The sequence below is a fragment of the Camelus ferus genome, chromosome 22 (genome assembly GCF_009834535.1).
Source record: "Camelus ferus isolate YT-003-E chromosome 22, BCGSAC_Cfer_1.0, whole genome shotgun sequence".
NCBI lineage: Eukaryota > Metazoa > Chordata > Mammalia > Artiodactyla > Camelidae > Camelus > Camelus ferus.
Window position 1 is genome coordinate 24,280,289 of NC_045717.1, and position 12,220 is coordinate 24,292,508.

A 12,220-nucleotide genomic window follows, 5' to 3' on the forward strand; every position below is an offset into this window, starting at 1 on the left:
TTTACCATTGACCTTAAATTGGTTTAAAATGAGTCCTGTGGTTGTTCATGGAGCAGAGCCTGAGGGGTGTGGAGAGGTGACGAGGCTTGGGGTCCAGCAGTAGGGCTGAGCTGACCCAGGTGGATGGGATTCTGGATGCACTTTGAATGCAGTTTGCTGGTGGATTGAGCTTGGGTCGGAGACAGAGGGAAGGCGTGGATGTCTAGAAGGTTTTGGAGATCCAGCCTGAGATGGAAAGACTCTGAGACGGTTTAGGAGAGAAACCTTGAGTTGGCTTTTGGATGTGTTCAGGTTGAAGCACCCGATAGGGGGAAGTGGTCTGTGCAGGTCCGGGAAGCAGGGTGGATCCGTGGCGGGAGCATGTGCTTCCTCAAACACCGATGGCATCTCGGCCTCAGGACAGGCTGGGCGGAAAGGGTGTGGTCTGAGGGCTAAGCCAGGGCTCCTGGGCTTGGAGCAGGGTCTCCTCACTGGCGCTGTTGACATCAGGGCCGGGTCACTGGGCACTGAGGGGTGTGGAGCAGCCTCCCTGCCCCTACCGGCTCGATGCCCGGAGCCCGCCAGTCGTGACAACCGCAGACAGTAGTTTGCTTTAGAGAGAGGATAGAAAAAAATTTTTAGCCACTGCTCGTAAACTGTCTCAGTCATTTTTAATACGTAAACGTTTTGTATTACTTACCTGGTAAAAATTCAAAAGCAAGATCTACCCCTCCACTGTAACTCAGCTGAGCCTTTCCTTAGCCAGGGTCTGGTTCCCATATCCCAGCATGTCCTAAGTGGTCACAGCTCCAGGGCCTGGAAGGTAACAGTTTGGCCTGTGCAGGGTTCTAAGATTGGGTGCTTCTGATAAAAATGCAGATCCCTGGTTTTTCTGGGGAAATGCCAGGCCTGCCATCCACGGAGCAGGAACCTTGCTCCCTGGGCCACAGTGTGGCAGGTCCCCACCCTGTACTGTGCCTGGAACCCAGTCTGTCCCCTCTCCCATCCACCACCTGGCACAGGCAGCCTGGGCTCCGTGGTGAGTTGATCTCGTGGAATTTGGTCACGGTGCTTTGAGTCCCCCATCACAGCTTCCCAGGCCCCCTTCACCTCTTTTCCTTTCTTCCAGATGAATTTAAATGCCCCATCAAGGAGGAGATCGCACTGACCAGTGGTGAATGGGAGGTTTTGGCGAGGCACGGCTCCAAGGTACCAGAGCCTCCGTGAACGCTTGTACACGCTCATGTGCGCAGACCAGTGCACACGCGCTCCTGCCCTCTCCAGACCCCACATGCCTGTGGCTTCTCGGCCCCTCTCGGCGCCCCCAGCAGCCCCCTCCTGCTCTGTCGCCATCAACGAGCAGCACGCAGAGGGCCACAGAGGCTGTCCTTCCGACCCGCTGGAGACCCTGGGTCTGAGCACTGGAGGTTGGATCTCATTGAGGGGTGGAGGGGGCACCCATTCTCAGTGCTGCCTGCAGCGTCCACTTAGCTTCCTTCTGCTGCATGAAACTGCCTGTCCCCAGGACAGCACTTTGTGGGACACTGGTGGTGCCCCATGGAACTGACCCTTAGCTTCCAACCGGGGCCCAGCCCCATGCCTGTCCTGGGAGGTTCAGGAACAAAAGATGTGGCTGTAGGGCCAAGAGGCGTGCCTTCCACTCCCCGGTGCAGGTGCTCCATCGCAGAAACATGGCGAGGCTTTGCCTCTGACCAGAGTCTCTCTCCAGGGTCCAGGTCTACAAAATTCCAGATTTTATAGAGACTCTTTAATCAGACATCCTGGCTCCCTACTTCACCCCAGCATAGAGGCCTCCTGGACCAGAGACTTAGACATAAAGAACTAAACCATCCAGGTGACCAGGAGGAGATGTAGGTCAGCCCCCTTATAGCCCAGAAGCGGGGGCTCGTGCTGCCGGTGCTGCTGAGAGCAGGGGGCCGGGCATCCCGGGCCAGCGCGGCCAGGCAGCATGGCTCGGCCTTTCCGGGGCACAGAGGTGGCATCTATGACAGAGTCACCCCACGTCTCTCTGAGCTAGAAGCCCCAGTTCTAGGGGTGGGCCTCACGGGGCCACCGCAGGGCACACTCGAGTGTGCGTCACAGTGCTGCCCCCATGGCGGGAGATGGCGGCGAGCCAACGAGGGGACCAGACGTGGCCCCGCTGGGGCTGGTGGCTGCAGGTAACCGCGCCCGCCCCTCCTCAGTCCCCTGTGTGGTGGAATCTTGCTGGAGGCCCCCTTGTGCTCAGAGCTTGGCCCTGCCCCTCGCTAGCTGGGCACTGAGACTCAGCCTCCTCACCTGTGGAACGGGAGCGTTAGGTAGCTCCGGTCCGCTCACCTCCACAGCACTTCCTCCTCGGCGCTGTGGAGTCTCGGGGCCAGGTAGGGCACCATGGGTGTGCGATAGCCTCCCTGCCCCACCCCAGGTGTGACAACCACTGATGTGCCCAGAGGCTGCCAGATGTCCTCCAGGGGCCAGGATGGCCCGCCCCAGGTCAGGACCCTCCTTTAACTTGAAGCCCACAGCATAGCATCTGGCAGACACAGGACAGTATTAAAATCTTTATCACGAAAGTTTTACCCTTTGCACGCCTTACTTTTTGACTCAGAAATTTTTTAAAAAGAGTAGCATTTTAAGAATTCAGAAGGGAAAGAGTGCTGTCTGCCATCCCCGCCCTCAGCCTCGGGCTCTACCTGGGCTGTGCTGGCAGAGTGAGCGACCAGCCGATCCCAGGCCTCGGTGGGTCCCCGGCCTGGAGCACCTCCTTCCCGTCCCTGCATCTCCTCACAGGGTCCTTATGACAAAACCAGCCCATAACTACCTATGGTTTGGGGGTTTTCCAATGACATTCTTTATTTCTAGAAAACCTGCATTTATTTTAAAAGAACAGTGACAATGAACAGATCAGTGTTTGCTGTAAAAACTGAATTGTTCTGAATGATCCCCTTCCGTCCTCACCCAGACCCCCGTCACCTCCCCTCCTCAGAGGCGACCGCGGCAGGAAATCGCTGCACACCCTTCCCATCTGCACACGTCTCCGGAGGAACCTTGTTATCTGAGAGGATTCTGTAGGATTTTCTAGACAACACGGTTTTATGTGGCCACAGAGAGTTGTGCCGTAATTATGGTACAAGTCTGTCTTTTGGACATTCAGGGTGTCACCTCTCTTTAGTCTTTGGAGTACTTTGAGCATCTTTATGTCTCCATTTTGAATTTACCTCTGGGGTGAAGACCCCAGGAGCAATTCCCGGGAGCCTAATTGCTGATTCAGGGGATGAGCCTTTTTGGTGTTTTGCCTCCACACTGCATGGGCAGCCCCAGAAAGGCAGTGCCTGTTACTGTCCCCAGAGCAAGGTTCTTTCTTGCTCCTCATGCTAGGGTCTGATGGGCTGTCCCCCAGGAAATGGGTGGGGCAGGGAGTTGCCACTTCTTAACCCCCAACACCTGGGTCAGAGGAGTGGGTTGTCCCCACTGGGGACCAGGGCCAGTGGTCCAGGATAGCCCCTCCCTCAGCCTCTGTCCCAGCACTGCGCCCTCAGCCCCCACCTGCAGCTCTGGGCACTCCCAGAAGGAGCTGTCCGGGCTTGGAGTTCTGATTCCAAGGGGACACGTGGTTAACTCAGCCATATGGGGCCCGAGAAGTCTCCCAGACAGTTCTCCAGCTGGCAGGCTGAAGCCAGCATGGGGAGAATGGGCCCCCTGTCCACAGAATGCTGGGCCCTCCCTGGGGCTGGGGAGGGAGACCCAGGAAACCGTGTCACCAGGAGCCCCTGTGCCCCCACAGATCTGGGTCAATGAGGAGACGAAGCTGGTGTACTTCCAAGGCACGAAGGACACGCCCCTGGAGCACCACCTCTACGTGGTCAGCTACGAGACGGCCGGCGAGATCGTGCGCCTCACCACGCCCGGCTTCTCCCACAGCTGCTCCATGAGCCAGGTGGGCACTTCCGCGATGCGCTCTCCCTTGGAACGTTCCCAGAACATCAGACAGCATGCTAGAACATGAACACAGGGCCTCCCCCATCCTGGGCAAGCATCTGGTGGCAGTTTGCTGACTGAGGAACCAACAAGATGGGCAGGCTCTAGCATCAGGCAGGTCTGGGTCTGACCCTGAGGCCACCAGTCACCACCCGGGGGATCCTGGCCAGGGGACAGGTTCCTCTTGCCTCAGTTTGCTTATCTGCAAAATGGAGGTGGGGGGCACAGCAGCCACCCACCGTGGGCTGAGTTCTGAGGGGCAGGCGAGGGGCCACACCACACAGGGTAAAGATGGTAAGTGGTGGGAGGTTGGCGGGTGATGGGGCAAAGGAGCCAAAGCCGGGGGGCTTGTGGGGGGCACACCGCGGTCTCAGCGCCCTGTCCCGCCCACAGAACTTCGACATGTTTGTCAGCCACTACAGCAGCGTGGGCACGCCACCCTGCGTGCACGTCTACAAGCTGAGCGGCCCTGACGACGACCCTCTACACAAGCAGCCACGGTTCTGGGCCAGCATGATGGAGGCGGCCAGTGAGTAGCCCCGGACCCTGGGCCCTCGACCAAGTCCTTGCCTGTGCGGCCCCGGTAGCTACACAGGGAGCCGGGGCCGTGGGGCGAGCTCCAGGCAGTAAGTGGCCCGGAGCCCCGGGAGCTGGTCCTGCGTAACCACGGCCCCAGCTGTCCTGTGGGCCCCGCCCCTTGAGACTGTCTCTGGTTTCTGTGCCGCTGTTAAGGACTGAGCACGTACAAAGTACAGGAGGCAACTGTGCCAGACAGACGGGGTCCCAACACGGGCCATCCTCATCCTTGGGGCAGCTGTCTCCAAGGGTGCCTGTGCAGAGCAGACATTCCAAAGCCTTTGTTTGTGGAAGGAGCCTGGGGTCAGTCGAGAGGGGCCTTGGGAAGAGAGGGGCAGCTTGTCAGTTTGCCCAGGACTCTGCTCGGGCGTCCCCAGGCTCTGATTCCGGCTGCAGAACCGAAGGCAATTCAGTTCATCTCCCTTAAGTGTTTCCTTATCTACGGACCAGTCCAACGGCAGTCCACAGGCTGTAAACCAGATGCCCCACAGAGTGCCCAGCTCATGGGAGTCACTAAAAAGGATGCCCTTCCCTGACCCCAGCCCTGCCTCTTGTGCATTTCCAGAACATTGTAGGAAACAGGAATCCCTGGAGTTTGCGGGGAGTTTCATGGGCTGGGAAGCATTTTGTTAGATGGTTGCCCTCTGGAACCTAAGTGGATGAGCAGCCTCCTCCATGTAACAGCTCAGCCTGCACCTCTCCCCGCGTCACCACGGGCGACGGGGCAGGAACTCTGGCCCTGGCTTCACAGATGAGAAAACCGAGGGGAGGCGGGATCTTGCCAAGGCACCCAGCACAGCAAAGGGGACGGCGGGGGCCTGGGGGCCCAGCCCTGGGCGTGAGGCAGGTGCACCACTTCTCCGAAACGCCAGTCTTGCCAGGCTTGTGGACCACCTCTGTGAGAAGCTGGCAGACTGGCCCCCGGGCCACACAGGCCATGAGGGCCACGACCAGGCGTTTAGGCATCATTATCTGGCTGTTCCGGGGCTGCAGCAGCGAAGGGGAGCACACTCAGTCCCCCACGGGCTTCCATCCATGGATTCAGCTGCCCACAGATGGAAAATAAGTTCCAAAGTTCCAAAAAGCAGAGCTTGGATTGTTGTTCACCGCAGCTGCCTAGCTAGCACTCATGCTGCGTTTACAGCTCCTTACTTAGCATTTCCATTTATCAGATATCGTAAGGGGCCTAGAGATGCCTTAAAGCATGAGGAAGGATGTGTGTAGGTCATACGCAGATGCTACACCATTTAACATGAGGGGCTGGAGCATCACGGATTTGGGTAGCTGAGGGGCGCCCTGGAACCAGTCCCCCGAGGATACCGAGGGACAACTGTGTTTACAACCCGGAGACACAGAATGTCTCTTCTGCACATAAACCCGAAAATATTTACTATCTGACCTTTTACAGACCCCTGACCTACATCACTATTTACTTGTTTTCCTTTTAAATCGACACCCTGTTTACCTAAATAAGCTTATCTTAAATAGAGAGTTCTCCTCACCATTGTGATTGGAAAACCAGTGTTGCTTTGCAAAAATAAAGACAACCATAAAAATCAGAGAGAAGGCCCCAGTAAAACTGGTCCTTCCTCAAATCCCAGAGTTGTTGTCACCTCCGTTGGAGGTCAGCAGGCGCCAGGGAGCCCTGGAGATGGTCCTGGCCAGACCACAGCCTGGCCCGAGCAGGCTCGCAGGGTGCAGGCTTGTTTCCGGCCCTCAGGTTCTGATTTTAATCCTTGGGAAGCACAGGACGGGGCGCTTCATGTCCGCCCTCTGAGGCTAGGGGAGCGTGGGTGTCGGCCAGATGTGGGCCCCGCCTGGAACTGGGATTCCCGGGCCAGCCTCGGCCCTCTCTGGCCCTTGCAGCCACAGCACCTCTGTCTCCACAGGCTGCCCCCCGGATTACGTGCCCCCGGAAATCTTCCACTTCCACACACGGGCGGACGTGCGGCTCTACGGCATGATCTACAAGCCACATGCCGTGCAGCCGGGGAAGAAGCACCCCACTGTCCTCTTTGTGTACGGAGGCCCGCAGGTGGGCGCGGCCCTGCTCCCCACACCCTCCCCCACCCCCAGCCAGGGCTCCGGGGGCCCCTCGCTCTCCTGTCTCTGGGTCTCCGCACACCCTACCCTCCTACCCAGCAGTATCCTCCCTCTTCACCTGCCAATACTCCCTTGTCCCTCTGGGGAGCCCCTCTAAACCCCAGGTATGTGGCGGGGCCACCTGCCCAGGGCAGTGACCCCTCTCATCAAGCTGCTGACAGAAGTGGCCAAAGGCCCTGAGGCCAGTTCTCTGAGAAAGGGACGGGGCGAGGCAGGCAGATTGGCACGCAGGTCCATCTAAGACAGTGGTTCTCAGCTGGGGGTAGTCTGTCCCTAGGTGACACTTGGTGATGTCTGGGGACATTCCTAGTTGTCACAGCTGGGGTGGGGGACACTCCTGGCATGGAGTGGGTAGAAGCCAGGGATGTTGTCAACGCCCTACAGTGACCGGGATGTCCCTCCCCCATCCCCAGAAGATGATAACAGTGCCTGAACATTAACAGTGCCCAAGTCAGGAGTTAGTATAAATCAAGTCACTCAGGGCACAACTGCCCAACAGTGACAGCCTGGCGCCCTCCATTGTCAGTTTTCTTGTCTGTTTTTAGAGAGAACTGAAGGGCATAAAAGAGGCAGAATGTGGCTGAAAAACTAAGGGAGCAATTTCAGGGAGGGCCTGGGGCAGAGGTGCCGGCTGAGAAGGGAACCTAACTGGGCCTTCCTCTCTGTAGCACGTCCCAAGCACAAGGTCTGGTGTGCGGTGGGCCCCCGTCTGACCTTCCACTCCCCCCACATCCAGAATCCTTCCAGGCCTTCCGTCCACAGCCTCCACGATAAAGTACAGGCCCCTTATTTAGGCTAGAAGACCCCCAACCCCTGACCTGCTGGCATCTAGCCCATCCAGCCCGTCCAGCCCTGCGTCTGACACTGGACCCCTCGCCACTCATCTCTCCTCGCCCTCCGCCCTCAGGTGCAGCTGGTGAATAACTCCTTCAAAGGAATCAAGTATTTGCGGCTCAACACTCTGGCGTCTCTTGGCTACGCCGTGGTCGTGATCGATGGCAGAGGCTCATGTCAGCGAGGGCTTCGGTTTGAAGGGGCCCTGAAAAACCAAATGGTAATGGCTCTTCCCAGCCCTTTCCCGGATGGTGAAGGGAGACCTGGGGTTTGGGGGCGGCCCAAAGCACCTTCCTCAAGGACGGCCCTGGCCAGGATGTCAGTCATAAGTGGGGCAGTTTGCAACTAGCGGGGACATCCCCACTTTGCTGCTCAGCTCTGAGCTGTGCCCTGCGGGGAGATGGGTATATGCTCATCCCACCTGGTGCCTAAGACCCAGATGCAGCCAGACACATCAGTACCGGCCCAGTCCACAGGAAGTCCCAAGGGCTGGGCCAGACAGGCCCTGGTGACTGTGGAAGTGGTGACAGTAGTGATGGTGGTGGTGATGGTGGTGATGGTGGTGATGAGGGGGGTGACGCCAGCTATTCATTCAGCCTTAGCATCTGCCAGGCCTCTGAGTACAGGACACTCACAATCTCCTTTCATCCTCACACCCACTGTAGAACTGATCCTGTTCATGTTAACATCCTCATTTTGGGGATGAGGAAATTGAGGCCCAGAGAGGGGATGTGACTTTCTCAGAGTCAGCCAGGAGGTGGCAGGGCAGGGTGGGTGCCAGGCCGGTCTGCCCACCTTCCCAGAATGCAGGTTTGAGTAGGGACTGGAGAGAGAAGTAGCTTCCAGAGAGCTGCTGCTGATCCAAGAGGGAGAAGGCTCCCTGCAAGGGAAAAGGTGGGACAGCAGGGCGCGTGCCTGCGAGGAGGCCACTGAGAGGTGCCTGGCCTTGTCTCCCAGGGCCAGGTGGAGATCGAGGACCAGGTGGAGGGCTTACAGTTCGTGGCTGAGAAGTATGGCTTCATTGACCTGAGCCGGGTCGCCATCCACGGCTGGTCCTACGGAGGCTTCCTCTCGCTCATGGGGCTGATCCACAAGCCCCAGGTGTTCAAGGTGGGTCCCCACCCTGCCTCCTCCCCCCTGTTGGCCAGCGCCTGCCCGTGCCCCTTGGAGCCCGCCCCCCTGGGGGAGGCATCTTGGCAGGGGCCTTGCCACGTGGCTGTTTCTCCCTGCAGCAGCCCCATGGGGCCGAGCCCCCCTCCTCATTGCCCGCCACTGCTGACCCCAGGATGGCATCCGGCTGCACAAAACCCCGCCAGCAGCTCTCTGTGGGAGGCTGAGCCCGGGACCCCGGCCTCGGATGGGCAGAGGTGGGGCATGGTGTGAAGAGCGTCGGGGGGGCCCCCAGGCCGGCGGCACTGTCAGGGCACCGCGGGGCGGCGATGAGGAGGCGGCGGCAGGAAGGCAGTGGGCCCAGGGAGGGGCCGGGCCCAGTCTGAGCGCGCTTGTTCGGCTCACCCGCCCTCCTGAGGCGATGCACGGTCCACGGGGGAGACACATGTGAGGGCCCCTCCCCTGCCAGCCCCGTGTGCATGCCCGCTCCTCACGTCCAGGGGGCCCCGGGACAGCCAACCACGCGCAGGCTCCCAGGACCTGACGCCCGTGTGTGTTTCTCCCTCTCTCTCCTCTCTCTCCCACTTCATCCACTGTGGCCCTCAGGTGGCCATCGCAGGCGCCCCGGTCACAGTCTGGATGGCCTACGACACGGGGTACACGGAACGCTACATGGATGTCCCAGAGAACAACCAGCTCGGCTACGAGGCGGGCTCCGTGGCCCTGCACGTGGAGAAGCTGCCCAACGAGTAAGGCCCACACCCGCCCCTCCTTCCAGGTGGCCAGGGCCAGCCTGCCGAAAAGCTGGGCCCTGCTGCGCCCCTGTGGCCCCCGGCGGGCGTGGCTTCTGCACCCCCTCTCTGCCTGCGCCTGGCATCCCCTCCTGCAGCCCTCCCTCTTCACCACCCCTCACAGAAAGCAGGTGCCCAGTTCTCTTGGAGGGAGGAGGGAAGGAAGCCCCCAGCCCTGCCCCCAGAAAGATGGAAGGAAAGACGTAGAGTTGCATCACTTTGCACACGTGGGCTTCCCTCACCCCACCCATGGGCCCCTTGAGTCGGTCTTGAACCTGAATGACCGCTGTCTTGTGGGTTTGGACACGGTGATTTGGAACACAGGTCCACTGTGGTCGTAAATTCTAGGCGTGCTGGACTAGCTCTGATGTCCCATGTCATAGTTTTGGCATTGGCTTCTGATTCCCGATCAAAAGAAAATGGCATGGCCACTTTTCTGGTATGGCTCTGTCTGGTGAACATCCGCCCAGAGTCCCACCTTTAGTGCCAGGGCTCTTGTCACAGGCTGACCTTGCCTGGGTCCCTCTCCCCATGAGGCTGCTCTCTGGTCTGGAGCGTGGCCTGGGCTCCCGGGGATGCCACCATGCAGCCCAGCTTGGAACCCACTGCTCCCGGCCTGTGCTGTCCACTGTGGGAGCCGACACCCACCCGTGGCTGCTTCCGTTGACATTTACATTCATTCCAGTTCACTGGAACAATAAAGTCATCCAGACGGACGGGGCTGGTGGGCCAGGGGTTGGGAGTGACTGCTTGAGGGCACGGGGGTTTGCCTCTGAGTGATGGAAATGTTCTGAACCTGGACAGGGGTGATGGTTGCACAACGTGGTGAATGCACCAAATGCACCTAAATTGTCCCCTTCAAGATGAGTTAATTTTAGGTTATGGGAATGTCACCTCAATAAGTTATTTTTATAAATCAAAATTTAAAAAAATAAGTTCCTGGACCACTTCTGACACATGTCAAGCACTTAGTAGCCACATGGTGGTGATGGCAGCAACCTTGTTGGGCAAGGCAATTCTAGAACTTTCCACCTTCTATAGAGTGCGTGGGCGGCACTGCTCCACAAGCTGCCCTGTGGCTCAGGGCATTCGGGCACAGCCGCGGGCGCACACCCCTCCCCTCCTCCCTGGGAAGGAGGCCAGGCGTCTCCGAGGCCCCTGGCGCGCCCTGTCCCTCAGCCCTGCCACCTTAGCTTGCTGGCTGCTACTTTCACCCTAGCTGACCTCGTGGGGGCGGGACTCTGGGCCCAGAGCCCTGGTTGAGCGTGGGCTTTGATGCCACCAGAGCCACCGCCTGGGGGCCAGAGAAGAGGATCCCGCCCCAGATCCTCACCCCAACCTTGTCTTCCAGGCCCAACCGTCTGCTCATCCTGCACGGCTTCCTGGATGAGAACGTGCACTTTTTCCACACAAACTTCCTCGTCTCCCAGCTAATCCGAGCAGGAAAGCCTTACCAGCTCCAGGTGAGTGGCTCCTGGAAGCTTCCAGGTCCCCCCAGGAGCCCGCAGAGTGGGGGCACCTGTGGCCCCGCCCCCACGCAGCTGTCCGGCTCCACACTTATCTGGGTTCCCAGGGTCCCCACAGTCTCATTCTCCGTTCAGCGACCTGATCGCTCCTGGTCGGTGCTGCCCTCTGCTGGCCACATTGGGGAACTGGGCCTGGCTGGTGAGGGAGGCCGACTGTACCAAAATTACTGCTCATGCACACGTTTTATTTTAAGCCAAGAACCTTGCTCTGAAGAAAATGTACAGAACGCTGAAAGCAGCAGGGCGTGGGGTTTACTTTGGGGGTCAGAGAAGAATTCCCTGAGGAGGTGGCATTTAAGGGTGCTGAAGACTGAGAAGGGAGTCAGCTAGACTTGAGGGGCAGCTGTGGAGGACACCAGGCACAGGAAGTTAGTAGGAGCGAGCAACTCGGGGACAGGAGAACAGGGAGCAAGCAGAAGAGCTGGGGACCAGGGAAGGGTGACCTGCAAGGCAAGCCTACGGTGAGGGGCGGGGCTTCAGCAGTAGGGGTGGGGCTTCAGGTAAGGGTGGGGCTTCAGCGGTAAGTGGCAGGGTCTCAGACAAGGTTGGGGCCTCATGAGAGGGTGGGGCTTTAGTGGTAAGGGGTGGGACCTCAGGAGAGCTGGGCTTCAGCAGTATGGTGTGGGCTCCAGTGGGGTGGGGCCTCAGCTGTATTTTGTTCTAAAGGTGAGGTGCCCGGCCTGTGAGCAGGGCTGTGACCAGCAGCCCTGTAGGCAGGGGCCCAGGGGGGCCAGTGGGACATGAGCCACAGTCAGTTGTCCCAGTAGGAAAGGGATTGGCAGTAGGGAGCGAGAGGCCCAGTGGAAATGTGCTGGAGGCGAGAGGGACAGATTTTATTACGTGCTCCCACCACTAATAAAATAGTACTTCCTGGACACCTCCATGCGCTCTGCACTGTCAGGGGGGCGCCACGTTGCCATTCAACAAGTGGGGAAACAGGGTCACAGGGCAGGAGGGACAGGTCTCAAGGACCTGAACTGTGGCTGGGCACGTGCTTGCCAAACAGGGCAGGAGGGAGGCAGAGCTCCCCGTGGGGGTGAAGAGCTGTTGGGCGCCCCTTGGTAGCCCCGCCCCAACTCACAGGCTCATCAAAACAGGCCACAGGCAGCTGCAGATCAGGGCAAAGAAGTCAGGCAGGGCCAGGATTGAACCTCCAATGTCCCTTCTGAGCCTGAAATCCTGAACCTTGCAGCTGAAATAGCTGCTCCCTGCCATCCCTGTGTGGCCATAGGTGGCAGGTCTGTTAACCTTGGGCCTCGCCTCCTCATCTGTGAAATGGGTTCGATAACCTCGGCCTCCCAGAGGCTGTGAGGGGCAAATAAG

At 59.0% G+C, this 12,220-nt stretch overlaps 1 protein-coding gene across 7 annotated transcripts in view; it reads left to right on the plus strand.

Annotated features, from left to right (window-relative positions):
• Window positions 1-12,220, plus strand: part of DPP9 (dipeptidyl peptidase 9) — a 37,658-nt gene that overhangs the window by 23,006 nt on the left and 2,432 nt on the right. For 5 of the 7 annotated variants that reach the window (XM_032465860.1, XM_032465863.1, XM_032465859.1 and 2 more), the window contains 8 exons: window positions 1,109-1,188; window positions 3,764-3,916; window positions 4,351-4,486; window positions 6,423-6,568; window positions 7,544-7,690; window positions 8,428-8,580; window positions 9,187-9,329; window positions 10,723-10,834. In XM_032465860.1, coding sequence (XP_032321751.1) covers window positions 1,109-1,188; window positions 3,764-3,916; window positions 4,351-4,486; window positions 6,423-6,568; window positions 7,544-7,690; window positions 8,428-8,580; window positions 9,187-9,329; window positions 10,723-10,834 — 1,070 coding nt within the window. Of the gene's footprint in view, window positions 1-1,108; window positions 1,189-3,763; window positions 3,917-4,350; window positions 4,487-6,422; window positions 6,569-7,543; window positions 7,691-8,427; window positions 8,581-8,702; window positions 8,838-9,186; window positions 9,330-10,722; window positions 10,835-12,220 lie in introns of those variants that run through there. The other 2 variants (XM_032465861.1, XM_032465862.1) reach the window with 2 other exon arrangements.